The sequence below is a fragment of the Diplodia seriata genome (assembly GCF_021436955.1).
Source record: "Diplodia seriata strain FDS-637 chromosome Unknown scaffold_5, whole genome shotgun sequence".
NCBI lineage: Eukaryota > Fungi > Ascomycota > Dothideomycetes > Botryosphaeriales > Botryosphaeriaceae > Diplodia > Diplodia seriata.
In genome coordinates this window covers 1,475,817-1,500,209 of record NW_027117312.1, presented here as the reverse complement: position 1 = coordinate 1,500,209, position 24,393 = coordinate 1,475,817, and the positions used below count along the sequence as shown (strand labels likewise).

Sequence of the window (24,393 nt, the reverse complement as noted above, 5' to 3'; positions counted from 1 at the left end):
TGACAGACGCGTTGCGGCGTGCATGATTGCGCAACACAAGTGGCAGGGTTGCAGAGGCCGGCAAAGCGATGAGAAGTTGTCGGGACCTGCAATGTCTCGATGCCACGGATGGAACAGCCGGGCGATGACGCTCGGCTGGCTCGGCCCGCGAGCACGTGACGGCGGTCGGCCCTACCTTTCGCCGCCGCCCGCTACAAAGGAAAAAATTCCGCACACTTCATCAACACTCGAACAAAGACTCGACCCTGCGCGTCTGCACTCCGCCTTCATTGCGCCATCTCAAAATGTCTTGAGACCACGCTGCTCTGTAGCCATCTGCTTGCAGATGAGTGTGTACGCCTGCGGATCCGACTCCCAGCAAGTGCTGGGGTCTTTCGGGATCGCTTCTTTCGTCCCAACTTCCATCTCACCACTAACTCAGCTCTTCAGCTTGTGCTCGGCTTGACTAAGGTATGTTCACTTCGCTTTTCTATTCAACCCTTCTACCCAAATGATGAGTCTATTGCAAAAATTATAACAGACCTGTTCCGAACCAAATAATGTGGAGGAACTGCTTGGAGACCTTCTGATCTTTCAATTACACTATGGAATTCTATCTGCAATTCTTGGTTGCACATGGCTAATACATTGCCGCAACAGACATCCCAACTTGCTACTCGGCTGTTCCGCTCCCATGCGCTTTAGCCTCGAGTCGCACCCTGGAGATGGTCCCCATACCATCTCGTCCGCTTCTGCTCTCCCCTGTGATTTGCGAGCATTGCAGATCAGATGTCGAAGAAAGCGCACATGCGCCTCTTCAGCCACCGTGACTAAACATAGGCTCTCTTTGTTCGATATCAACACGTGCTGTCTTCACACTATGTCGAGATGCCATCCACGGCCATGAAAGACTTGGAGAGGTTCTCCTTTGTCAATTGCGTCTAATCTTGGAAAGAAACAATGGCGTCGAAGACGCTCAATCTCATTGTCCTCGAACCATTCGAAGTATTTAGTATAATATAAGTCCCAGAATTGTTGATCATCCTCATCCATCATCACTCTTGCATTGCATCGCTCGCTCGCAAGTGGCTCCAGTTGTTGACCAACTCGGTCCCACGCTCTTTCGCATTTGCATTTCCAACGTCTTTCCTTTGCGATAGTATCCTGGAGATACAGAACCAGTCATAACCATGACTAGCAATGACCCGTTCGACAACATCAACGACCAGGAGTGGAGCTATGATCAGCAAGGCCTGGGCCTGGACTTGAACGGGTTTGATCCTGTTCCTGAGTTCGACTTCGGATACACTGATCCCACTCAATTCCAGTACACTGACCCTGCTGAACAGCAGAACAGCAATCCGTACCCGCTTACGTTCAATCCCTCGACGAGTCAGAACACTCTGGGTTTCGACCATGTGGGAACTCTGGACGTGACTTCGGGTCTCCCCGAGACTCGTAGTTCAACGGCCTTGAGGCCCCCTGCCGGCCCGTCATCAACCATCGTCCCGCTCGACGCTGACGCTGACGATGATAACAGGCGCCGGTCATCTTCTAGCAACAGCGACGCTGTTGCAGACTTGGATGTGGCTAGTCGTAAGTTCACGCGGGAGAAGCCAAAGTACGATCCGAAGCACCCCTGGCACCGGATCAACACGACGACGCAGGGCCTGACCAAGCGGTCGGGAAAAATCAACCAGTACTCGGCGGAGGAGATGTACAAGCAGAACATTGCGAACCCCTTTGGGTCTTGGACTTCTCCCGCCTACCAGTTCGACTACTCCAAGCATGGAGAGTTGACGAAGCTGGAATACTCCATCGATGAGGTCAAGGACTTCATTTATCACCACCCCATGTCGGAGACCAGCAAGCTTCGCATCTGGATCCAGAAGACGCCGGCTGACTCCTGTCGCCGCTACCCCAGTGCCACTCTCTCCAAATGTCGGTTTAAGAAATGCCCTATGCGCAGGGCGAACCTGAACGGCACCATCCCCACCGGCCACATGCGCGTGGCCTTGGACGAGCGGTCGGCAACGTACGAGGACAAGGCGGATCCGTTCTACATGGCGGCCAACTTCCACCTGTACTGCTTCGAGCAGTTCCTCGACCTGCCTGAGATCTGCACGCTGAAGAACGTCGAGGTCCTGGCGGACACGCGCCAGCTGATGAACGAGCCCAACATGAAGTGGAACGCCTCGCTGTCCAACGTCAAGGAGGGCGTCGTGGCCAAGCTCTTCATCGACGCCTGCCGCAAGGGTCGCGCCACCATCAAGGGGTTTCCCAACTACCCTCGGCCCCAGCCTGGCGTGCGGCCGGGCAGCGTCATCAAGCCGCACGAGTTCCTGCTGAACTACCACATGCAACAGGCCAAGGAGGGCAACCGTCCGCAGTCGGCGGCGAAGGCGCTCGCCAAGCGTCCCCAGCGCGAGACGCAGCTCAACGTCAACTTCGGCGACCTGGAGATGCTCGTGGCGGCGAAGGTGGCGCAGAGGAGGCCGCAGCCGGTCAAGCCCAAGCGCCGCAAGGTTGGCGGTGAATGGTACCCGGCCTTCAGCGACGACGAGGACTCGGACAACGGCAACGGCGGCGATGGCTCCGTTTCGGACCCGGACTCTCCAGCAGAGCGGCCGAAGCGGAAGAAGCGCCGGACTGACGATGGCCCCAGCGGCGGAGCGGTGCCAGTGGAGGCGGACCCGGAGGCCAATGCGCACCCGCGCTCTGATTGGCCCGCGCCGCAGCAGCAGTCCAGCTACAACACCGCCGACGCGTCACTTCTCGGCTACGGCGGTGCGCAGTACGCGTGGCCCCAATATGCAGCGGGCGAAACAAGCTTCGACCAGCAGCTCCCCGATGGCGTCGCTTCAGCTCCAGCAGATGCCGTGGATGGTGATCCTTCTCACCTCACCACCACAGAGACGGCCGAGGCAGGAATTGCCGACGGGACTGAAATTTCCGCATCCGCATCCACGTTCCTCATCGACCCCAGCCTCGCCTTCCTCGACGACTTCTCGGGGGCGCCGGCCGTGGCAGAGGAGCCGGTGCCGGACTACCCGCCAATCAGCGACGCCCCGGTCTTCAGGGAGGTCTCCCCTCTGCCTCCCCTTCCGCACATGACTTCCCCTCCACCGCCCAGCGCGTTCCCCCTCTCCCTCTCCCGCCCCTCCATTCACAGTACCACTGTCACCCCCCCGACCGGCTACGTGCTCGACCCCAACTTTACACTCGCCCAGCCCACCAAGCGCTCCGCTCCGTCTGACGACGAGGACGTCACGCTCGCCCGGCCTACCAAGCGCTCCTCTCCGTCTGACGACGACGACGATGAGGACGACAACGACTACGTCAGGCTCATCAAGCGCCAGCGCTCATCCGCGGCCTCGGACAAGATCAGCCCCAAGAACATGAGGCGGCTGAGCCGGAAGGCGTCGATTGCTGCTGGCAAGAAGGCGGCGGTGTCGCCGCCCCCGGTCCAGACCCCCAAGACTCCCAGGAGGAGGAGCTCGCGGCTGTTCTCGAAGTCTACGAGAGGCGGCAGTGGCGGCTCGAGGTTCGGCAGCAGTGGCACTGGTGGCGGCGACGGCGACGACTCTGGTCGTGCGGCGTCGCTGGGCAGTTTGTTCGACTATGACTACTAAACGGCCGGACGGGGTAAGGTGAGTGGCGCATTCTCTGGTGAGTGGCGCGTTCTTCTTTGTACACAGGTTTTTTGATGTTCTTTTGCATTGCGTGGCATTCCCGGTTTTTGGCTTGCTGCTGCATCTTTGTCTGGAGTTTGGTTGCATGGCGCGCGGCATCGCGTCGTCTCTTTCTTATTTGCTCTTTCTAGATCTTGTCAATTCTCGCTTTTGCATTCTTTTGCCTGGCCCGCCGTGGCTGGGTTGCGGTAAGTCCTACCGGTGAGTCAGTGTTTCTTTAGCGCATCATACCTTATCCAATCATACCTTATGGTTTTATTCTTACTTGATCTCCCTTCTCTCTTTTGTGTTCTTGCTCTAGTGATATGCCATGAGGTTCCTCTACGGTTCCGATTCCGTTCCCATCCTGTGGTCTGAAAGATGGAATCATTGCCTCTGCTTTGCGTCTTCGGAGGTGTTCCTCAACTTCGACAGTCAATTAGTAGCTTCACTTATTCAGCCTAGCCAAGCACACATGATGTTTGCATCAAGGAAATGCTTCGGTAATCAATCCACATAGAGTGACGGAATCAACGATGAACGTCCACACAGAAATAGCCAATCAACCATACATCCTCTCGAAACGACAAGACAGCCTATCTTATTGCTCCCATGAGCGCGCGCGTCGATTTCGTTTTAACCTCTGCACCCCTTCACTTCCGTAGGACGATAACGAATGGATGATCATCTCGGTTAGGGAATCTCAACGCCAAGCATGCCACCTGATTGGTGATGACTGCATGCATTTGCATGAGCCGTCCCGAGATATGATAGGATCGGCTCCGCGCTCTCGAGTTACCGGGAGTTCCAAAGCGAAGCTGGAGCCTGAAGCACTGCTGCCCCTCGATTTTCAGCCTACTGTCACACGGCTGCTATCCTATGTGCGCAAGTCTATGTTGTCGTCTTCGCGCCCTTAACCATACATGTATGTGCATCTAGTCGTTAAATCCATTTACAGCTTACTTACCGCATGCCGTCACAGAAGCCCCACCGACGTCGAGAACATCGCGCACCGGTCCTGGTCACCATGGCTCTCGCAGAGCTTGGAGGCTATTTGCAACAAGCTTTAGCCCTCATTGGGCTCATGGCTCTTGGACTCCACTTTCTTCGCTTTGCCGCATCTCCACCTCAAAATAATCGCAACAAACCCGCCGAACTCGCGACCGCCGGAACAAGAGTGAATGCACACAGCCGAGCCATCACTCAACTTACTCAGATCCCACCAACGAGCACACTCCCTCACAACAGCTATACCATTGGCATTGTCACGGCGCTTGCGAAAGAACTGGCAGCAGTCCTCGCCGTGTTGGAAGAACGACACCACGCACCGTCGGGATGGACGAAATTGGTGGCCGACACAAATCACTACTCCTGGGGTAGGATCGGGGAGCACAACATCGTCATTGGCAGTTTGCCATCAGGAACCACGGGTATTGCCTGTGCTACCAATGTTGCGACCTCAATGGTCCATGCTTTCCCCTCGCTCCGATGGTGCCTCATGGTTGGTATCGGCGGCGGTGTCCCTGTCCTGGAAGGACAAGACACGGATGTTCATCTTGGCGATGTTGTGGTCAGCATTCCCGACGGCAACGTAGGGGGCGTGGTTCAATATGATTTCGGGAAAGAAAACCAGGGCTTCACCCGGACCGGATCGTTGAACGAGCCTCCAACGACGCTTCGGAATGCCGTGACTGCCATCCGAGCCCAAACCAACTCGACCTTTGCCAAAACACTCGAAAAAGCACTTTTGGAGGCTCCTGGTATTTATCCCGGTTCCCAACATGATCAACTCTACCAGGCTTGGTACGATGGCTTTGGTGCTTCTCAGCGGCTCTGGGGCTTCTTTCGAGAGAAACAATTCCAACGGCAAAGCACCAGGGATCAACTACCGGCAGTACACTATGGCCTTATCGCGTCCGGCAACAAGGTCATAAAGAGAGCTGCAAAGAGAGACGAAATCGTTACCTGGTTGAAGCAAGACACCAACGGTGGCAAGTGCCTCTGCTTTGAGAGGGAGGCCGCCGGCCTGATGAACCATTTTCCTTGTTTGGTCATCAGGGGTATCAGTGACTATTCAGACTCCCACAAGAACGACGAGTGGCATGACTATGCCGCTTTCACTGCAGCTGCATACGCAAATCAGTTTCTTCATGTACTTCAACCCGCTGATGTCACTTCGTTGGCGTCAGCTGAGAAACTCATGCATCAGGGTTAGTTAAACTCCCTGAAATAAAGTACTGTTTAGTAAATTTGTCCTAATATTTTGCAGATGTTCAAGAAATGAAAGCCGGCGTTCGGACTCTCACAAATTTGGCATCTGATAAAGCGATTCGCGACTGGTTAAAGCCTGCAAACCATTCAGCCGTTCTCTACCAAGTTGAAGATGAAGTGAAAGACTACAGCGCTACGAATACTTGGTTCTTCGAGCATGAGAACTACACCACTTGGCCATCGCGTCGCTCTAATCATCTCTGGATTTACGGAGCTTCCGGTTGTGGGAAGACCGTCCTTGCATCCAAGATTATAAGAGCACTTCAGAGGAATGGGCTATGCTTATTCTTTTTCTTCAATTTCCGCGAGGAGCAAAAGCTCAGGGATGTTCTCTGCTCCTTCCTCCACCAACTTCATTCTTCAATTCCACAAGAGTGCAAAGAGCCGCTACGAAGACTCTACGCAACAATCAATAATCCGACCGTGGGACCAACAATGGATGAACTCAAGAGGACTTTCGACGAGACAGTGCGACTGACAGGTGACGTCCGGATCGTTCTGGACGCTCTTGATGAGTCGAAAGGTGGCAGCCATAGGTCCGAGTTGTTGGAGTGGCTCCGGCGACAAATACAATCTGTGGAAACCAAACAAGGCAATATTCGGATCATCATGACCAGCCGCGACCAGCCAGACATAATCGCCAAGCTCGGTTCCTCAATACACAGGGAGTCAAAGATATCCATTGAGGACGAGCGGGAGAGAGTCGAACACGACATTCGCACCTATATCCAGGACCGTATCCAGTCAGACGAGAATTTCCAAGCATGGAAAGAGGCCGACGTGGACACCATCAATCTGATGGAGACCAAACTCTTACAGAAAGCGGGCACTATGTAAGCTGCGTAATTTTGTGTCAGAGTTAACTATTTTCTAACGAGGTACAATACTATAGGTTTCGCTGGGTTGCTCTACAACTCGATCGCTTGGCGGAATGCGCAGATATACACACGGTCAAGCAAGTTCTCCAAGATCTGCCCGCAGGACTACACGAGGTGTACGCCAGAGCTGTTCAACAAGTACCATCCATGTACAAGAAAGACGCTGTTCGGCTGCTCCAGGTTATGTTATACTCAGAAGTAGGGTTGACCGAATCCGCTATCCTGGAAGCAATAAAAGTCAACCCAGATGGTCCTCCAGGTCAACGCATCAATGATAGAGGATGGAAAATGGGCTTGACTCCATTCAAACCTTTATTCTCGAGCCTCATCAAGCGGGGTCCGCGCCATGGAAAACTTCAGATTGCGCATGCATCTGTGAGAGACTATCTTGTAGCCGACAAGCCTGAGCCATACCTGGGAGTGAGCTTCACAGCTACTACAACTAAAGCGGCTCTGGTGAACATCCACCTTGCCTGCTTGGAGACGATGATAGCCACCGATCCGAGCTACCATAACCACACTTGGTTTGCCAAACATTCGGCACAGGCGTGGTTAACTCATTCTCGCATCCCAGAAGTGGAAGAAATCTCTTACGACGCAATCTTACGATTTCTGGTTTACAACGGATCAAAGCTTCAATTTCGGACCGCTCAATCCTATGGAGAAATGTACAGAGGACCTCCGCTTTATGTCGCTTCCGCAATTGGTCTCATCAAGACTGTTGAACGCTTGTTAAAGGAGGGTGCCAGCGCAGACGAAATTGCGGGATTCGATGGATTCCTCAAATCGGTTGCATTGGAAGGCTCCTATTACAATAAGAAACTTATTGAACTCGGTGATTTTGGCGTTAAAGAGTTCATGAACGGCAAAGAAGACTACCATTTTGGAAGCGCTTTGCAAGCTGCATACTACAACGACCACGAAAGCAGAAGTCTGACTATGCTTTCCAAGAATCCTCCTGTCAACATGCAGACCCCGGATGAGTATGCGAATGATCTGCATGCTACGTGTTACGGCTTTAGTGATGACCACAAAAATCGTAAGGCGATAGTGGAGATGCTGCTCCAAGAAGAGGCCGACGCCAATGCGCAAGGATGGAGGTACGGAAACGCCCTACAAGCAGCATGTGCCAACGGATTCGAGGAAATTGTTAGGCTACTCATTGAGAATGGAGCCACTGTGAATGCTCAGGGCGGTGGATCAGGAACTGCACTCCGAGCTGCATGTTCAACCTCAAGACATAGCGTGGTCAAGACTCTCCTTGTCCACGGAGCTGACCCCAATCTCAGCGGGAATAAATCTGGCACAGCCTTGACCGACGCAGTGGTAGTACGTGGTGGATATGGCGCACAATCTGTCCGGCTGCTGCTTGAATATGGCGCCGACATTCATGCTTTGAACAGAAGGCCTGAAAGCGCCTTGTTCCTGGCGGCAACTGATCGGCATGATGAAATTATTGAATTACTTGTCAAGAAAGGCGCAGATTTCGTTGGGTTCTACAGGTGTGCCAATGGGAGGATAAGAGAAGATTACGTGTTGGCGGTCGCAAGGCGACATTGTTCTGCGGCTGACGTCCAGCGTTTAGAAATGTCCGAACATCGTTGCCGTCGGGCGTTAGTAAAATGGGTACGGCAACAGCGAGAAGAAAGGCGGCGCAAAGGCGTCGAGGGTACGCGAGCAGAACCAGAAGTAAACACGGACGGATGAAGGAGGCGAGGAACGCTGGAGCTCTTTCGAGATATTCTCGGATCCCTCATGTATGTTCTTTTGTTTTCTTTTGTTAAGTATCCTGTAAACCATGAATGCGCACCACCAATCCCACCATCCACCGCCCAGCTCACACGCCCCATTCTACAAAGGAAAGGAAAGGGACCGGAGACCTTCTCCGCCAACGAAGGGATGCCATCCAGCACGACCCCGAACGCCACGGGCCAACCGACGCAAGGCACACAACTCCCCCCACGAAAAAAAAAAAAATCCCATCATGCGCGAGCAAAAAAAGGCCGTCTCTGCTCGTTCACCTCACCTTTCTTTTTCCCTCCGCTTCTTCCCGCTCCCGATCCGCCATATCCAGGGAAAGGGAGGTAGGACACGCCGCCAAGGGGCGGCTCGATTGAGTAGTAGAAGAAAAAACGGGTACAACCGAAGCTAAGCTTCATTGTGAGATTGGGAGAGATCGAGAGCGCGAGACGCGCGCACGATGCGCACAAGTAAGGGCCTCGCAAGCATTCCATTTCGCTTTCTCATCTAAAAAAGCACACCATTGTCTCAGGATTTCTTTAGTTTGGAGTCGAACAATGACCTCACGCGTTCGGTTCGGGATAACGCCTGACTCCCGCCACCTGATTTGTGGCCGATAAGCGTTCGTTTTTCTCCCTCCGACAAACGTGTGCGGGTCAGTGGCTGTGTGGTGGACGTGATTGATGACGATGGCCCGCCCGCCCCCTTGTTGGTAGCATCCAGGCAGTCTGGACCCCCCCCCTTTCCTCTTTCGGGACAGCTGGCCGTTTTGTTTCGAGCAGCGATCCCGCCGCCCCCCAGATTGGGAAAATGGGTAGCTCGGCGTTTGTCGCCCCCCCCTTGGCGGCCGGCTCGCGGTGGTCTGTTAATTTCGTAGAACGCGTGTTCGACACGCGCTCTCATGGGCATTGCGATGGCAAGGAAGGGAGGGGGGTGTGGTTCAAGTCAGCGCTCTTTGGGCGCGGGGGCGCAAGGGAATAAACTCAACAGTTCGAAGAGCGAGTGAGGGTGGGAGCAGTAGAGGATTGGTGCAGGGAGAGAGGAAGAGAGCGAAGGAGGTTGATATCGGGGGCAAACGGATTATTGGGCTCTCGTATTTGGTTGTCCCGTGGAGGTGACTCCGGCGAGAGCAAGAAAAGAGTTTCAGTAGTCTGGATGACAGGTGGTCGACAGCTGCTCGCTTCCGACCGTTGGAAGCAAGGGAAAAGGGACGGGGGGAGCATGCGGAACTGCAAACTGCGGAAGCTAGAAGCGAGGATGCCCGTTTTTCCGCAGCGGTCCAACTTGGCCTCGACTCCGGAGCGGGGAATCGCTCGTAGAGGTACAACGGTGAAGTGTGGAGGGGAAGCAGGCAGTGACTGAGACACTGGCTTCGTGGGTGACGAGCGTTTGGGAGAGAGTCGAAAAAGTCCAAGACAGTTCGGACGGGACAGGAAAGACAAGTGGGATCAGCAAGCTTGCATGGACCGAAGCCGGGTTCGCGGGACTGCAAAAAGATAAAAATGGGCAGACAGTCGGAGATAATTTCTAAGACAGTGGTAAATGAAAGGAGCGCCGCATTGCTTCCCAAACCTACACAACCAGCGGTCGCACAAGATCAAAAGCACGGACGATGCCCGGAAGGGGAAAGTGCCATGGTCGTTTGAGGCAAGAGGGTCGAAAAGAATAGCTCGCATTTGCCGGCCAAAGACGAAACCGGTGTTTGAGCTGCTGGTTCATAGCATCTGTCTGTTTGGGTGGCACCGCTTGCCTGTCGTGGGCGCTTTGCTCTGTGCCACCCAGCGAGCTAGTCCCAAACCCGCGCCGGGTGTAACACAATGACGGCGTTTCATGTGGTCCGCGGGCAAAGCGGCCAAGCCGAGCAGGCTCGGTCGACGTCGAGGACCATGATCGTGTGCAACCGAGCAGGGGTCGGTGCCTGAAGAGACTGTCGACGACGGCGGAACCTTGGCCTGGACGAAGACATACAGCCGCAGGCAAAGTATGCCAGACGCAGGAGCGCTAGTCGTATGCATACGGCAGAAAACAGGGCGAGGGCAAACGAGCAGTAGGATTGTAACCTTTGCGGCACTGAGCGCTGCATTGCAACGGTGGGATTGTTCTTACATGGGCGTAGATCTCAACGACCTGAAGGCGTATCCGGAATGACGTGCTACTTCATTGCTAGTCGCCAGAAGCATTTCTCTACCAGTCTTGCCTTCTTCGGTCGTTGCACGATGACGTCAGGAGGGGATATTTGGATATGAGGTGGTCGAGCAGTGCAAGCAGATTAAGTCGGGCGGTTGGCGCAATGGTAGCGCGTTGGTTTTCGGTCACAGGATGCACCAAAGGTTGTGGGTTCGAGCCCCATGCTGCTCGTTGTTTTGCTTTTTTGCATGCAGAGCGGCTGGGTGCTGTTTTGCGCGCGTCGCGGATGGCGGTGGGCGTGGGGAGAGAGTTGCGAGATTCGCGGGTGAGGTTGGTGGTTGCGGGTCGGAAAAGCCGAGGCGGGAGGTGGCGGGTCGAGTCGGGCAGGCACGACCCTGCGGCTGATGCGGCCGGCCAAGCCAAACCAGCCGCCCGCTCGCTCTTTCTTTCTGCACATCGCCGAGACACGCTTTCCCACCACCTCAGCTCTCTTCGGCAGCTGCACCCGACGGACCAACGACAGCAGTGGCAGACATCTGAACATCGAACAGTGATACATTGGAGAATCCTAAAGCGTCGCTTGGGTATTGTTTCTAAGCTGTGCCCGCCCCGCGTCTCTCCGCGCGCGCCGTTGCCGCGGCCCGGCACTCGCCCACGGCGTCCCGGCGACCCGACTCCCAGCCGCTGCCGCTGCATTTCCTTTTTTTGTCCATGAAAGAAATACCCCGAACCCTTTTCATTTCGCCCGCATGCCGCGTGCCGTCGTCTGTTCATCACATGTCGTCGCCAAATCATGCCACTCACTCGTAACCGCGTGCAGCTAGACCGTCTACGTCGTACTACTGTCGACCGCCGGGCTGCCTCAGGCCCGGCGGAGGAAGAGGAGGAAAAAAGATGCGGCAGAAAGGAAGAGCCGGAAACAAGAAGAAAAAAGATACTGCCGCGGAACCAAAGCGAATATGAGTACAAGATTAAGGTCGTGGCCGAAGCACGTAAGTGGGGGGTGGGAAACGCGGGAATGAACAGAGGACAAGAATGCAGAAGACCAACGTGGAATACGACCGTCAGGATACCCGAAATGTTAGGTGGTGCGCCGCCCGCTCTCAAAAATGGAGCCGGCGCAGACGAGCAAGGAAACAAGATGCCATGGCCCGGAAAGGAAACGTTGCTTTTCGCCCCTTCTTCCTGTCAATCCCTCGACTTGAGCTTCGACTTCGGGTTCTGCAGCTTCTCAATCATCTTCCGTGCCTCCTCCTCAGGCTCGGACTGATGCAGGTATCTGCAGAGGTCCTCGAATGAAACGGGTGCGTTGCGCGCCTTCTTGCCGAGCAGCGCCTCCTTGAGGTGTGTCTCGTAGTGCGCCTTGCGGTTGTCGTTGCGGCTGAAGCGACGACCGCAGTGCGGCACCACGCAGGGAAACGGCCGCTCTTTGCTGTGCGTGTTCTCGTGGCGCTTGAGATGCTCTGGCCGCGCGAACGTCTTGACACACCCTTCGAACCGGCACCTTTGCTTCTTGGTCTCGCCCGACGCCGAGCAGTACCGGCCCGACTTGGGGTCGACCTGGATGTTGGACTGGTACTTGACCTCGACGTGGCATCCGTTGTGATGTGCGTCAAACGACTCCAGCATGTTGCCCGTGCGCATCTTTCTCTTGGTGATGCCGCTCGCTCGCACCTTGGAATCCCGGCGGCTGCCCTTCCGCACCGGCGTCATGTACTGCTTGGTGTCTCTGCGGTAGTCCGAGTCGCCCTCTTGCTTGATGAGGGGCTCCTCGGCTTGCTCGTATCTGGACAAAGGGCTGGTGTCGGAGCTGTATCCCTCCTCGTACGAGCCGCCGAAGCCGTCGTCGAGGCTGTCGGAACGCATCTCGTTGTACTTGTCGTCCGCGTCCACAATGGTGTCTTCTGGCTGAACCCCGGGTGTATCGGTGGGGAAGATCGGAAGATCGTAGGCTGCCTCGGGTTGAATCGGCCACTCGAAATTTGGGTTGAATCCTGCGGCCACGGGCGACGGCTCGTACGCCTGTGCCGGCATATTCGACATGGCATAGCTTGACGTGGGGGCAGTATGTTGCGTGTTCCAAAGCGATCCGCTGTAAATCTCGGCAGGGGGGTCTAATTGCCGCGGTGCGTGGGGAGCCATCTGGGATTCGCAGAAAGAGGGGAAATCGCGGGATCCGGGCAAGACCATGCCGTCACCTTCCGATGCGGATACTCTGAGGGCGGGATTCATTTGGTGCGGTTGGACCATGACCCAGCTGCCAGGCCGGCTCTGATGCTCAGGCTCGAAGGCTCTGGGCTTGTGAGGGAAACCTATGGGGTTAGGCCAGGCCTCGGAATGGAAGTCGTCGAGCTCATGGCGGTGGGCGTCTTGGGCTGTCGAGTGGTCGAAGGGGGCTCCGCCGTTCTGCTGAATGATCATCCAGTCCTCGAGGCCTTCCCGTGAAGAGTGGGGAGTGGGAGGCATCTGGTTGGGGTAATAGGAGGAGTTGTTGCTCGAGAAGCTGTGGGCACACGAAGCGGCCGACTGCATTGATGCAACTGAGTCGCGGCGGTCGTAGGCCGTGGAGGAGGGCGTCAGGTAACCCGTGCTCGAGTAGGCGGAGTGTGGCGGCTGGCTCATGTCCATTCCTTCTATCTTGAGGGCGTGGACCGACGGTTTCCTTGGCACAGCGCTGCTGGTGCGGGCTCGGAAGGCTGAGCCTGATATGCCGTCAGCCTTGCTCGTGGGGATCAACATGGCCACGACTGACGCGCAATGAGGGGCAGCGTCGACAGGAATGACGACTAGCCCGTTGGGTGACAGCTAAGGAACGTATGGGGCGAGGATAATTATGATGATATAGGGGAGGAAGTGAGAGACGCGCAAGGGCCGTGGAGCGGGAGGCCAGCCAGGGGCTGCTGGCGGCTTTTGAAGACAGAGGGCGTTCGGCAGCCGGGGCCGCGGCGCCGTTGGCCAGACGTTGAAGTCATAAAGCCTACTCACCAGGGTGGTACATGGTGCGCGAGTGTGTACGCGACGTGCACAGGGCGTTGGAATGGTGGCCAAACCGTCGCGACCTAATCTGATAATCGTCAACCGGGCCTGTGACAGGCCGGGCGTAATGGAGGGTGGCGCAAGATGAAGGCTGGAGAGCAGTCCCAACGAGGGCTGCGGATTGCACGCCGGGCTGCAAGGGGGGTCAGGAACAGGTCGAAGAGCAGTGGAAGCCTCGTCGAAGGCGCTGGACGAGTCAAGAGGTATCTGTCGCCTCTTTGGGCGAGCGCGGAGTCTTATGAGAGGCTAGTCTTCAGGCACTTACAACCTTGCAGGATCGTCAGCTGGGCACGCCCGCGAATCCGGACGAAGAATTGGACGGGGCCTGTCACTGCAACCTCACTCGAGCGCCGCTTTTATGGAATGAGACCTTGGCCTAGCACCATCTGTGCGCCACCAGGCCTCGCTCATGCCAGCAACGGCGCAGTGGTTCCAAGTTGTCGTGTGGTGCTGGAAATGGGCCGGCTGCCCGGCGGGATAAGGTTAAGGGACAGCGTGCAGCTGCGGAGGGTACGCTTGGGCTAGGGCCGGGAGGACCGCGGTCGCCGTCGCCCTGCCAGGACGCCTGTGGGTGGCCCGCCGCGCGCGTATGCAGCCATCGGGTTATTACTCGCAGCAGCGCGCCCGCCAACGCTCTGCACCCCACACCGGACCAGGCCATTCCTCTCCAGGCCCAGCGTCGCGCAAGGCAGCCCGGCCATTGCGGCAGCAGGCACGCAGATCCGCGCCTGGAATGGCAGCCTCGACTCCAAACGGCGCCAAGCCTGCGCTGCTGCTGTGCGCCGCCGCGGAGCCCTCTGCGATGCAAAGAGATTCGGCACAGCCAATGGCCGCGCAGCAGCAGGCTTGCCCGAAGCGGCTGCCCGGGCGCCGGCCAGCACGCATCGAGAGGCGCTTGATGAGATGGCCAGAGGGCCAGACGGCCAGCCGGGCAGGCGTCAGGCGGAGGACGGCCGCGGCGCGAGGCAGCAACCGCGGGCGCCGGCTGCCCGATGCGGCGCCCGGAGGCCCCAGAGGCCCCAGGGCCCTTGGCCGTGGGCAGAGAGAAAGAAAGAGGGCGGCCGGATTGGGAAGGCTCTGGACAGGCGGATCGCTGAGGTTGCACGGCAGCGCTTTGAAATTCCACTGGCCACCGCGGCAAGCGACGCGAACCACTGGCGCCCCGTCGGCAGCTTCGGCAGTCGCGGTGTTTTGAATGTTTCGCGATGGGGGCGCACAGCCGGCAAGAATGCATGATCTGACGCTGTCTGCGCGAGACACGCGGCGGCGGCGGGCAGGGTAGCAATCCGTATGCTCTGCTGGCTGCTGGCTGCTGTCCGCTGCCGTCATCACGGCCGCGGACGCGGACACGCTGCTGGGACGCGGCGCGGGTGCCGGAGCCGGGGCGGGCGGGCTCTGCGGGCTGGCGTCTGGCTGCTGGCTGCTGGCGCGTTGGAGAGGCGGCCATGGCGAACAGCTGCTGCTGCTCCGGCCCCTGCATGCGGCGCCAGCTAGCCCGGGTTGCCGACGGGTATCCGCAGCTGTCAACGCTCCTCCGCACTTCGCCGAAAGCTAAAACATACGCGCTTTGCGCCATCAGCGGCGGCGCTGTGGCTGACCCATGCGTCCCGCGTCCCGCAACCTCGCTCGAGTCCCGCCGCCGCCCTCGCGCCGCCGCCCACCGCGTCTGGCCGCCGTGGCCGTGGCCTGTGCCACCGACGCGCTCGTTGCGGCTGGCACCGCGGCAGGCCCTGCCAAGGCGCGTCTGGACGTGCCCCCGTGTCGGCTGATCGACTGAGCGCTGTGGGGGCCCTGAGTCGATCCTCCTGCAGGTCACCCTCCTCCGCGTCGCCCACGATGAAACGCTCTCGCAGTCACACCCAGCTTGATAAGGCCTGGCCTGGGTCCCACTGCCCCAATGCCCCGGGACGCACCAGCGACTCTGGCGACGCCGTGAGCAGCGTCTGACGCTCACCAGCAGGTCAGCTCAACCGCCGTTCATGCGTTGCGTCCCGCAATCGCACCAATCGCACCACCACACCAACGGCCTTTGCCTGATCGGGCGGCCCGTCTGCCGTCACGGTAGCGTCAGCGGCCCAATGGCGACTGCGCTCCTCGCTCCCCCCAGAGCAGCATCTCTACGCCCTCTGTTGCACCGCATTAGACGCGATTTCGCGCCCAGTTCGCCGGCTTGCCCACGGATCCAGAGCTCATTGCCTCTGACACGGTGCTGCTCATGCGGCCGTTGCTCAGATCGCGGCCGCATCGGGCATGGCATTCCAGCATCATCTCCCCTCCGGTTTCTCAAACAGGATGGCCTCCCGTTCGGGACGTTGGGGCTTTTCTCTGCTCAACACACATGATGCAGAAGCCTGCGTCAGTTCGGCTGATCGCCCGAGCTGGCCACAGCGCCGTGTCTTGCAGGCCGCACCGCAGTGAGCTTTTCCTGGCACTGCAAAGCTTCGCCACTGTGCCTGTCCGCAAGGGGCTGCCCGAGCTGCTCGCTGCCATCTGGCGGCCGGCCCATGACCAGCATATCGAATGCCAATGCGAAAACTCTGACTGCTCACATTCAATATCAGCAATTCGTGCCGCGTTTGCTGCTGGCTGCATCGGCTCTGCTGGCCGGTGCAGCCTGGGCAAGGTTGGCCTGCAGCACTAGGAAGCCAGATGCGCCGCAGCCCGCTGCGAGATGGAGCTTGCTTGCATCGGGCAGCGGGTAAGCGCGTCTGCCTAGATGCGCCAGCCCGTCTCCGGCCTCTCCCTGGCCCCGGCGCTGCCTCAGGCCGGGTATCTGCAGACGCCGAGATATCAGATCCCAGATCACTTCCCTCCAGCCTGCGGCTTCCCGGTTGCCGCCTCTCGCCCATCCTGGTCTTGCAACTCACCGCTCTTGCTGCTGCTCGCCGACCCATCATATTTTGAGGTGAGTGTGGATCCGCAAACGTCTGCCCACGCTCGCCGTCACGCCGTCGCATCCACTCTCTCTGCGGACCACCAACGGCGCAATCTCCGCTGATGATGACGATTGCTTGACCGACATCAGCTCGTCGTCTTGGTTCTTGATCCGCCTAGGGTCATCGCAGCGCCGACGATGGAGGGAGGTTTGTACGGAACACCGCATCGACGTTCACCATCACCGCAAACAGCCTCCCTCCACCGGTGGTACGCGCATGTCAACGCCTACCCGGTCGTATCCGGAACCGTCGCAAGGCCATTGTCGAACCGGGCCCGTTGTCCGTTGTTGAAAGTCCAAAGATAACTCATCGTGGGGCTGGTAAAGGAGTCTGCTCTGCACGAAGTGGGCGCCACTAGGGGCACAAGCCACCAGCTCAGCTCCGTTGACTCGTCAGGATGATGTTTGCTCCGTCAAGGTGCCTGGGAACGGCCCTCGATTCTTCCGTATGGTACAGTACGACCATCGCTACCACGACAGTTGACCTTGGGGGCTATTCTAGGGTATGAATCAGTCGCCCATTCAAAGCGCGAGCGTGCCGAGAAACCCGGGTAGTGTCCGGTAGAGCATACGCGGAACATTCCCCATCCCTGCCGCGATCCGTTGAGCTACTGGATCGCGAGCGAGCCGCGTGCTAATCTCTGTGGTGGCCGATCTTCTCTGCATCCCTGGCGGTATCTTCCAGCGTGGACAGATCTAGGCGGAGCGGACCCTCGACACCGGACGAATGCGAACGAGAGCCACTGCGCCATAGCTCCACCGTTTGCCCGAGCGCTATGGCGGACTCTACTTTGTCTTCCCGCCGCCAGTCAACCCCACAATCACTACCCCATCTCGTCCAAGTGAACCGCAACTCAGCCGTCTTAGGCGCACGAAACGAGGAAGAAGCCCGACACTACCATGGTGCCTCCGTTGGAACCGCAAATTGCCAAGGCGGCCTTTCTGTGGAAGCGGGCCGCTGCCTTGGGCCCTCGATTGCATGCGCTGTGATTCGGAGCGACCGATGCTTTGTCCCGCGCGAGGCGAGATGGCCCGACGCTTGTGGCTGACAACGTGGGCTCCTTCGCCCGCAATTGACGTCGACAAAGCCGGCGCCAAAGCGATAAGGCGAGGACAAAGAGTGGACAAGGTGAAGCACGCCAAAGGATGAAGGATCACCCACATGGGCGCGCGTGGGGCGGACAAAGAGCTTCCCACCCCGTTATCCACGTCATGCCAAGCGGGGTTGACGATGATGATTTGAATTTCTCTGCAGAAGGATCGGATGAGGTAGGGTGTGATGCAGCACCGAGGCTTGCTCGTGAAATGGCGTTGTGAGTTAACGCGCAGATCCCACCGATGCTCCGGACTTCACTACGGAACAGACAAAGCTGATTGCGTGCCCGTGGTATTGGGATCTCTTTGTCTCCCGTGGCATTGATCTGGGGGTTGATACAGAGCCGGCGACTTCTTGGCCTTTGCGTGGTTTTGTGTTTGTCGGCTTTGGCTCGTGAAGTGGCATGACGCAGTGGAGTGGATGCACGTGAAATTCGAGATCTCAAGGCTCCGCTCTTGGCCTCTGTACCGCCCTCGCTCCCGCTCATGGCCGTGTTCGCGTGTGGCTGCACGCATTTTGTCCCTCCTCTTCCCACCACCCCCACGTGCCCCCTTCCCGCCCCCGTTGACAGGTTGTTCCCCTGAAGATCAAGGCCACGTTCCTCTCGCAATGCTGTAGGACGTTTCTTTCCAGGAGTCAAGGAGTAGAGCATTCCTTTCGAACGGGACGTGTCTCCACGCTTACTTGCGAGAATCTGGGCTAGGCGATTCAACGAAGCCTCTAACGGAAAGGCTGCGCGATATAGTTGCTTCCGCCTTTAGCCCCTCGTCTGATAGGTCGGAGGAGTAGGTCGGAAACCTTTGTCAGCACTTAGCTTCCGTCCGCGTCAAATGCTATTGTTCTCATGACGCGGCTACCTCTCCGCCAGAAACACTACACACTACTTTTGCGGATGTATAACGCGGGACGAGCCCAGCCATGTACCTTTTCACTTTCCAACGAAAAGCTTCTGGTATATATATGGACGCCAAATCCCAGCCCAAGCCGCCTCTTTCATCATATTTTTCTCATAATGTCACTCACCACCAGAGATTTTCAGTAAGCCGCCCACGCGTCGGCCAGCCTTGCACTAACGTCGCGAATGGGGTTTTCCCGACATGCGTCAAACCAACGCACGTTACTGGAACCCGTCAGTCGTAGGGATCGAGTTCCAAAGACAAAGAGTCAGGGAAACACAACTGCTTTGACTCAGAGCCCAGTGTCGAGGTAGAACGCCTTTTGCGACGTAAAACGCCTTTGCGTCGTTGCCGGATCAACGCGGGTCACCGTTAGCTTCGCGCGCGTCTCTCAGCTTTGCGCAAGAGGCCGCATCCGTCGGCCCGTCGTCCACTGGTCGGCAGAAAATATCGGCCGCTTCCCAGCGCTTCCGCGTCACTGATTTAGAGCGAGCCGTGGGCCGGGTGTCCATCAGCGCGAGTATTTGTTCTCTCTTCATACGACGTTTGACGTGGTTTCTTGTACTTCAAATAGAGTATCAGCCTACTGCTCACTTGAGGTAAAAGGGTCTCACAGGGGACCAAAAGTACCGAAACCCCGTCATCCAAAACCACCGACCAATAGGACGCGAGGAATATTCGACAAACAAAAAATTCAGGGGTCATCGCCCTGAAGCCAAGCGTTTTTTTCCTACGCCACAGTGCCAGCTTCGAGGTGGTTGGGGAGGTTTGGTAGGAAGTGAAGTCTGGGCAACGGGATGTCATTGTGAGTAAGTTGAGCCCGGCGCACGGCATGCATGCGTGCATCTCGAAGCTTCTTTGACAAGTTTGCTTCTCCCGTTATCGGCACGCTTGATGAAGCGCCTCTGCGTTGTTGTTCTTTTTCTTTGGAATCTATAGATCCTTCCGCCCGTTCGGTCAAAATGCACCAGCACATCACATTCCGTTCTCTTGCTGTCCAAAAACCTTCCCAAAATCCGGGGATTTCATTCATTGCAAAAGATAAGCCTCGTCTCGCACCGGAGATGTTCAGACGAGAGTATTGAATGTTCGCACGGATTTGCCGAATTCGGAGGACCCTGTGAGCGCGCATTCATTCCATCCAAGCATACCTGAACAACACTTCCAGGAAAGCAATTATACTACTTGTAGGAATGAGAGAATATCCTTTGGAGTGCGATCCTCCGTCTTGCCCGACACTGTATTTTACATGGTACATGAGAGCCTTTGCATCACTTCAGTGAACACTGGCTATATGGCCTGTGTGTACTGCGCCTCTGGTACTAGCGTCAGCGTTGCTCGCTAATACTACACCAAGTAACTTTCAAGCGAGCCGCAGCAGAATTTTCCTTTTCTCTTTTTTCCAAGTGGTATTTTTCCCCAGCGCTGCTTAAAGGCCGGCGAGCTGCACTTCGAGGACAAGGTCCTGGGTGGCTGTTTGCGCGGAGCTCAGCGACCAGCCACGACATTTAAGCAAACTCACGTAGCGCCACTACATCAACGGTATAGTCTTTCGTTTCCTTTTCAGTGCAACGTGGCCCTCGACCGCATGGGCCATATAAGGGTCTGCGTTTTCCTCCAGTCTTTGTCGTCGCTTTAGTGTCCTTGCTTTGCAGCTTGCTCACGCTGAACGAATCAAATATTCCTATAAAATTTCCACCTCCCACAACCATACATGCACATTGTCATCGCGTCTGTTCTTCGCCTTCTCCCCCACGTAGCAAATATCTTGGGAAGCCGCGGCATCCCCCACGTCTTCAGTTTCACGTCCCCCACGCTTGTGAACTTTCCGCTGTTGCATGTTGCGCACTTTGCTCGAACCAATCTCTACCTGTTCACGTGAACCTGCTGGTACCTCCCGAGGCAGTGCTGCTGTTCCCGTGGATGGCGTTTAACCTCTTCTCCATCACAGTTTCGGTTCGGGTATGTGGTTCGCAGGCGATTGCGGCGGGTTGCGGTTCGAGGCGCAAAGGTTAAGTACTCCTCCGGTGGGTTTCGGGCTCCAAATCAAGACATGGTTAACTTTGCTCACATTTTGGTTGTAGGTCGGAGACGTTCCCGGGCGGGCTTGTTGGATGATGCCTCTGCTGGGGAAAAGATTGGTGTTCTTGGAAGACAGCACGGTCGTCGTAAACAGAAGTTTTTGTCAAATGAGAAGCGAGCACGCGTAGCAAGCCTTGGTGTTGGAAAACACTAGTCGCTTTGAGGCTCTTCAGGGTGTCATTGCGGAAATACATTCGGCCAAGTGCCGCCACGGTAAGTAAAGCTCCGTGTCGGCTCACCGGCGACCGGATCGGCTCAGAACGACGACTTGAAGAGACAACCACTGGTGAACACCACCCATTACCGACACTCTAGTAAAATATTATATGGGACACGTGATTCCACGGGTTTACTGGTAATAAACTATTTTCGAGCACCATGGTTAGCGACAAGCGGGCCGAAGTCCGTAAATCGGCACTTTGTTTCGTTCTGCTTCGAAGAATGGCGTCCATATTTGGACCCCGAAGAGTGAAGAGATCGGACGGAAGGGTGTGATGTTAGTTAGTGCCGTTGGACTACCGGTGGAGTAAATCCGTTGCTTATGATTCGTCGAGTGTTGTGTCATACGATTTGCTACGGTACCATTACGTGAAATTTTATCACGAATGAAAACCGAACCGGGCCAACAAGAACGTCTCTCACAATATATATACCCGTCCAGCTCGCTGAGAAGACTACAATACCAATGAAAGCATTCGTCTTGTCATTAGTGCCTGACATACATGGTGTCGAAAGACGACCAATACTCATACTGTGAGTCCTGTAGGCATCTATCAAAATCTTTGCTGCATCGTGTCGCTTTTCCTTGCTAAGGGCGGTTTTGTTTGCTTCCGGTCCCGTTGGAGAGCTGGCTGTCAGAATAGCTTCCAATATATTTTACATCCCCAACGCTGTTCCTGTCTGTTGCCCCAGACATTCTTACCTGTAATTCCGTATGTTGCACGCTGTTAAATCTCCGCAGATTCCACGCCTACAGGTTCACGTTCTCCATAAAAAGAACCCCGTCTTCCAGTTCTCGGTAAGGCCTACAGCACTCATAAGTTGATGTGCGGTAGCCATGTACCATGTTGAGCAAAGACACATTTGAAAGGCAAAAATCACGGAATGGAGCACTCTTAGAAGTGATGGATTCGAAGAGACGACCTTGCAGGCCAGGCCTTCCCGTCCTCGGTCAGTATTCTTTTCTTTCCATCAACACCCACGCTGCTTTCCATTTGACTCATCTCGACAGAGGCTTCGATGCCTACTTGCATCGTTGCTGCAGCCCTGCGGTTAGCCACGACGTCCCTTTTAAGTTCGTGATACCGTAACTGGCGTGGGTCTGACAGTGACCATGTTGCACCTCACTCAGCGCCAACCACCAACGCCGGCGGCCGGTCAAGCAGAAAGAAGACAAGCGAGATATGGTAATAAAATTGGAGGGTCACCACTCTACCAAAGAAATGGCCGATCCTTCGCGGGCTCCAAAGCCATCCTTCGACCCCTGATCCCCGCTACTGCACTGCGCTGCACTGCACCGCACCGCACTGCTGCACGCCAGCCGCGTGCATATCCCGCATCAGCAGCAAAGCAAACCACACCACACCAACGTACAGCAGGCCGACCGACCGACCGACCAGCCGACCCCCAAACCCCGCCTTCCCGTGCGCGCAGGACGCCAACGCACAGCTTACTTAGCGCGCAGCCTACAACCACCCATCACCACACCACACCACCACCATTCCGTCGGGACTCCTCTTCCCGTCCAGTGACGGGCGAGAGAGGCCCGGCACCCAGGCCGTCGGGATGGATGGGACAGGACCCCCCGCCCCGACCGCACGGCTCAGGTCCTTCGCTCCCGCAACACACGCCATGGTAAATCGTCATGTCAGCCGCGTGCGTGCCGCCATCTGGGGCTTCCCTGAAGAATCCTTCATCCATGCCGCCAACCAGAGATGTGGTACCCAATCGCTGCTCGAGACGGGCTTCGCTGGTACTTTTTGGGACGTACATACCTCTCTCTTTCCTCCCCTCCCCTCCCCCCTCAACCGCGCCTACGCGGTCGAGCAGATGGGACTCTGATCCTGCGGACCACACTGCACGCACACACACCCGTACTGCAGCCCTATGCTTCTAGCCCGAAGCGGCAAATGCACGCGGACTGTGCAGAAGAGACAAAAAAAAAACAAAAACTCAGGGAAGAGAGGGGTTGGAAGGAATCAGGGACGTAGACCCCCTTTCCCAAGCCCCCACATGCAAGCGCAAAATAAGAATCTGGACCAAAAAAGACACCATTCTACTAGGTACTTACATAAAAGTCCCCGTGATTCGTCGCTTGTCGGCCCGTCGTTGCCGCCACCTACTTGTCACTCACTCCCTCTCTCCCCCTAAGGCGTCGTTTTGTAATCAATCGTCACCGCGGATTGATTCGCAATCAATCGTAATAACGGGTCCGTTTGGTCAATCGTCGACGATTCGAATACGTGGATTGTAATCCACGGCAGCCCCCTGCCTAGCGCGACCCACCTGCTCTCTATGGCAGATAATACTGTCGATCGTCGTAGATTCGAATCGCTGGCTGCTGCCACGGTTTACGAATCCACGCCCGCGAATCCACGCCCGCCTCGTCCACGCCTACCACGCCTACTACGCCTACTACTACGTCTCGCGACGCTTAATTACGCGCATCTATATTTTATAGAAGGATTTTAAATAATATCGTACGCTACGAAGGTCGGGTATTATACGCCGCGAAGGTATTATACGCTGCGAAGATATATACGCTGCGAAGGTAATGCGCTACGAAGGTGTTGTGCGCTGCGAAGGTGTTGTGCGCTGCGAAAATATTAGCGAGTAATCGATTACCAAACGATAACCCGTGTGGATTGCTTCGATACGATTTACCGCTAACGAAAGACTAATAACACTTATAAAAACTATTAGGGCCGATCACTGACGATTGATTGCAAAACGACGCCTAAGCATTTTCGGTGCGCGCCGTCCGCCGACAATCAACGGCACATAACAATAAACTTATGCATGAAAAAAAAGCCCTGCATGCATCGATCCACTAGCTCCTACCCGATGACCTCACTGTCAATAAAACATCTTGATGATAAGTAATCCGGAGAGAAAGACGCGCAGCAAATGAGATAAGCGATGGAAGGGAAAGTAGTTCGGCGCGCGCAACAAGCGAGCGCAGCAAGGACCCGAATACTTACCTACACGATGGCAGGCCGGCAAATCAACCGCTCCCCGCGCGTCCAACTGCCGCCCCGTGCATGCTATTTTCTGCGCGCAACATTGCGCGCACGCCCTGCTATTATTTCACCTACTGCTTAGCTTAGCCTTCGGATTTCCCGCCTCATCAATGGAAACTTGAGAGAAAGCCGACCCGAGGCCACCACGGGGACGCGGAAGAAGCCATCTTTTGTTTCCTTGTTCCCTGTCGTCCCGTTTTCATTATCTCACCTCTTCTATTGTTTTCAGGCCACCACCCACTTCGCCCTACCCTCCCCAACGGCCGCAAAACGCATGAAATACAGGGTTTGTGACGGACGTGTGGCGTGCGCGCACGTGTGTTCCAAAAATAAAATGAATGAATGAATGAATGAGAAACAGGGCGCGGCGCGGACCCCCGGCGAGCAAACACCGAGACCGCCGTCCGTGTGTACGTGTGTGCGCGAAACAGAAGAGAACGAGT

General features: G+C 56.3%; 3 protein-coding genes and 1 non-coding gene across 4 annotated transcripts; 3 read left to right on the top strand and 1 right to left on the bottom strand.

The window, feature by feature from the left end:
* Nucleotides 1-1,169: 1,169 nt before the first annotated feature.
* Nucleotides 1,170-3,611, top strand: SLS55_005447 (uncharacterized protein; the record flags this gene model as incomplete). The annotated part of the gene is made up of 1 exon (XM_066776894.1): nucleotides 1,170-3,611. One exon carries the CDS (start codon nucleotides 1,170-1,172, stop codon nucleotides 3,609-3,611), a length of 2,442 nt encoding a protein of 813 aa, XP_066632736.1.
* A 3,854-nt stretch (nucleotides 3,612-7,465) lies between these two features.
* SLS55_005446 (uncharacterized protein) lies at nucleotides 7,466-8,114 on the top strand (the record flags this gene model as incomplete). The annotated part of the gene is made up of 2 exons (XM_066776893.1): nucleotides 7,466-7,838; nucleotides 8,089-8,114. The coding sequence occupies 2 exons, from the start codon at nucleotides 7,466-7,468 to the stop codon at nucleotides 8,112-8,114; spliced, it is 399 nt and encodes a 132-aa protein (XP_066632735.1).
* Nucleotides 8,115-10,815: 2,701 nt separating this feature from the next.
* On the top strand, nucleotides 10,816-10,897 carry SLS55_005445. The gene has a single exon. It is a non-coding gene; the product is annotated as a tRNA-Arg (tRNA).
* Nucleotides 10,898-11,854: 957 nt separating this feature from the next.
* On the bottom strand, nucleotides 11,855-13,198 carry SLS55_005444 (uncharacterized protein; the record flags this gene model as incomplete). Its single annotated transcript, XM_066776892.1, has 2 exons — nucleotides 11,855-13,169; nucleotides 13,194-13,198. 2 exons carry the CDS (start codon nucleotides 13,196-13,198, stop codon nucleotides 11,855-11,857), a joined length of 1,320 nt encoding a protein of 439 aa, XP_066632734.1.
* Between the last annotated feature and the right edge of the window lie 11,195 nt (nucleotides 13,199-24,393).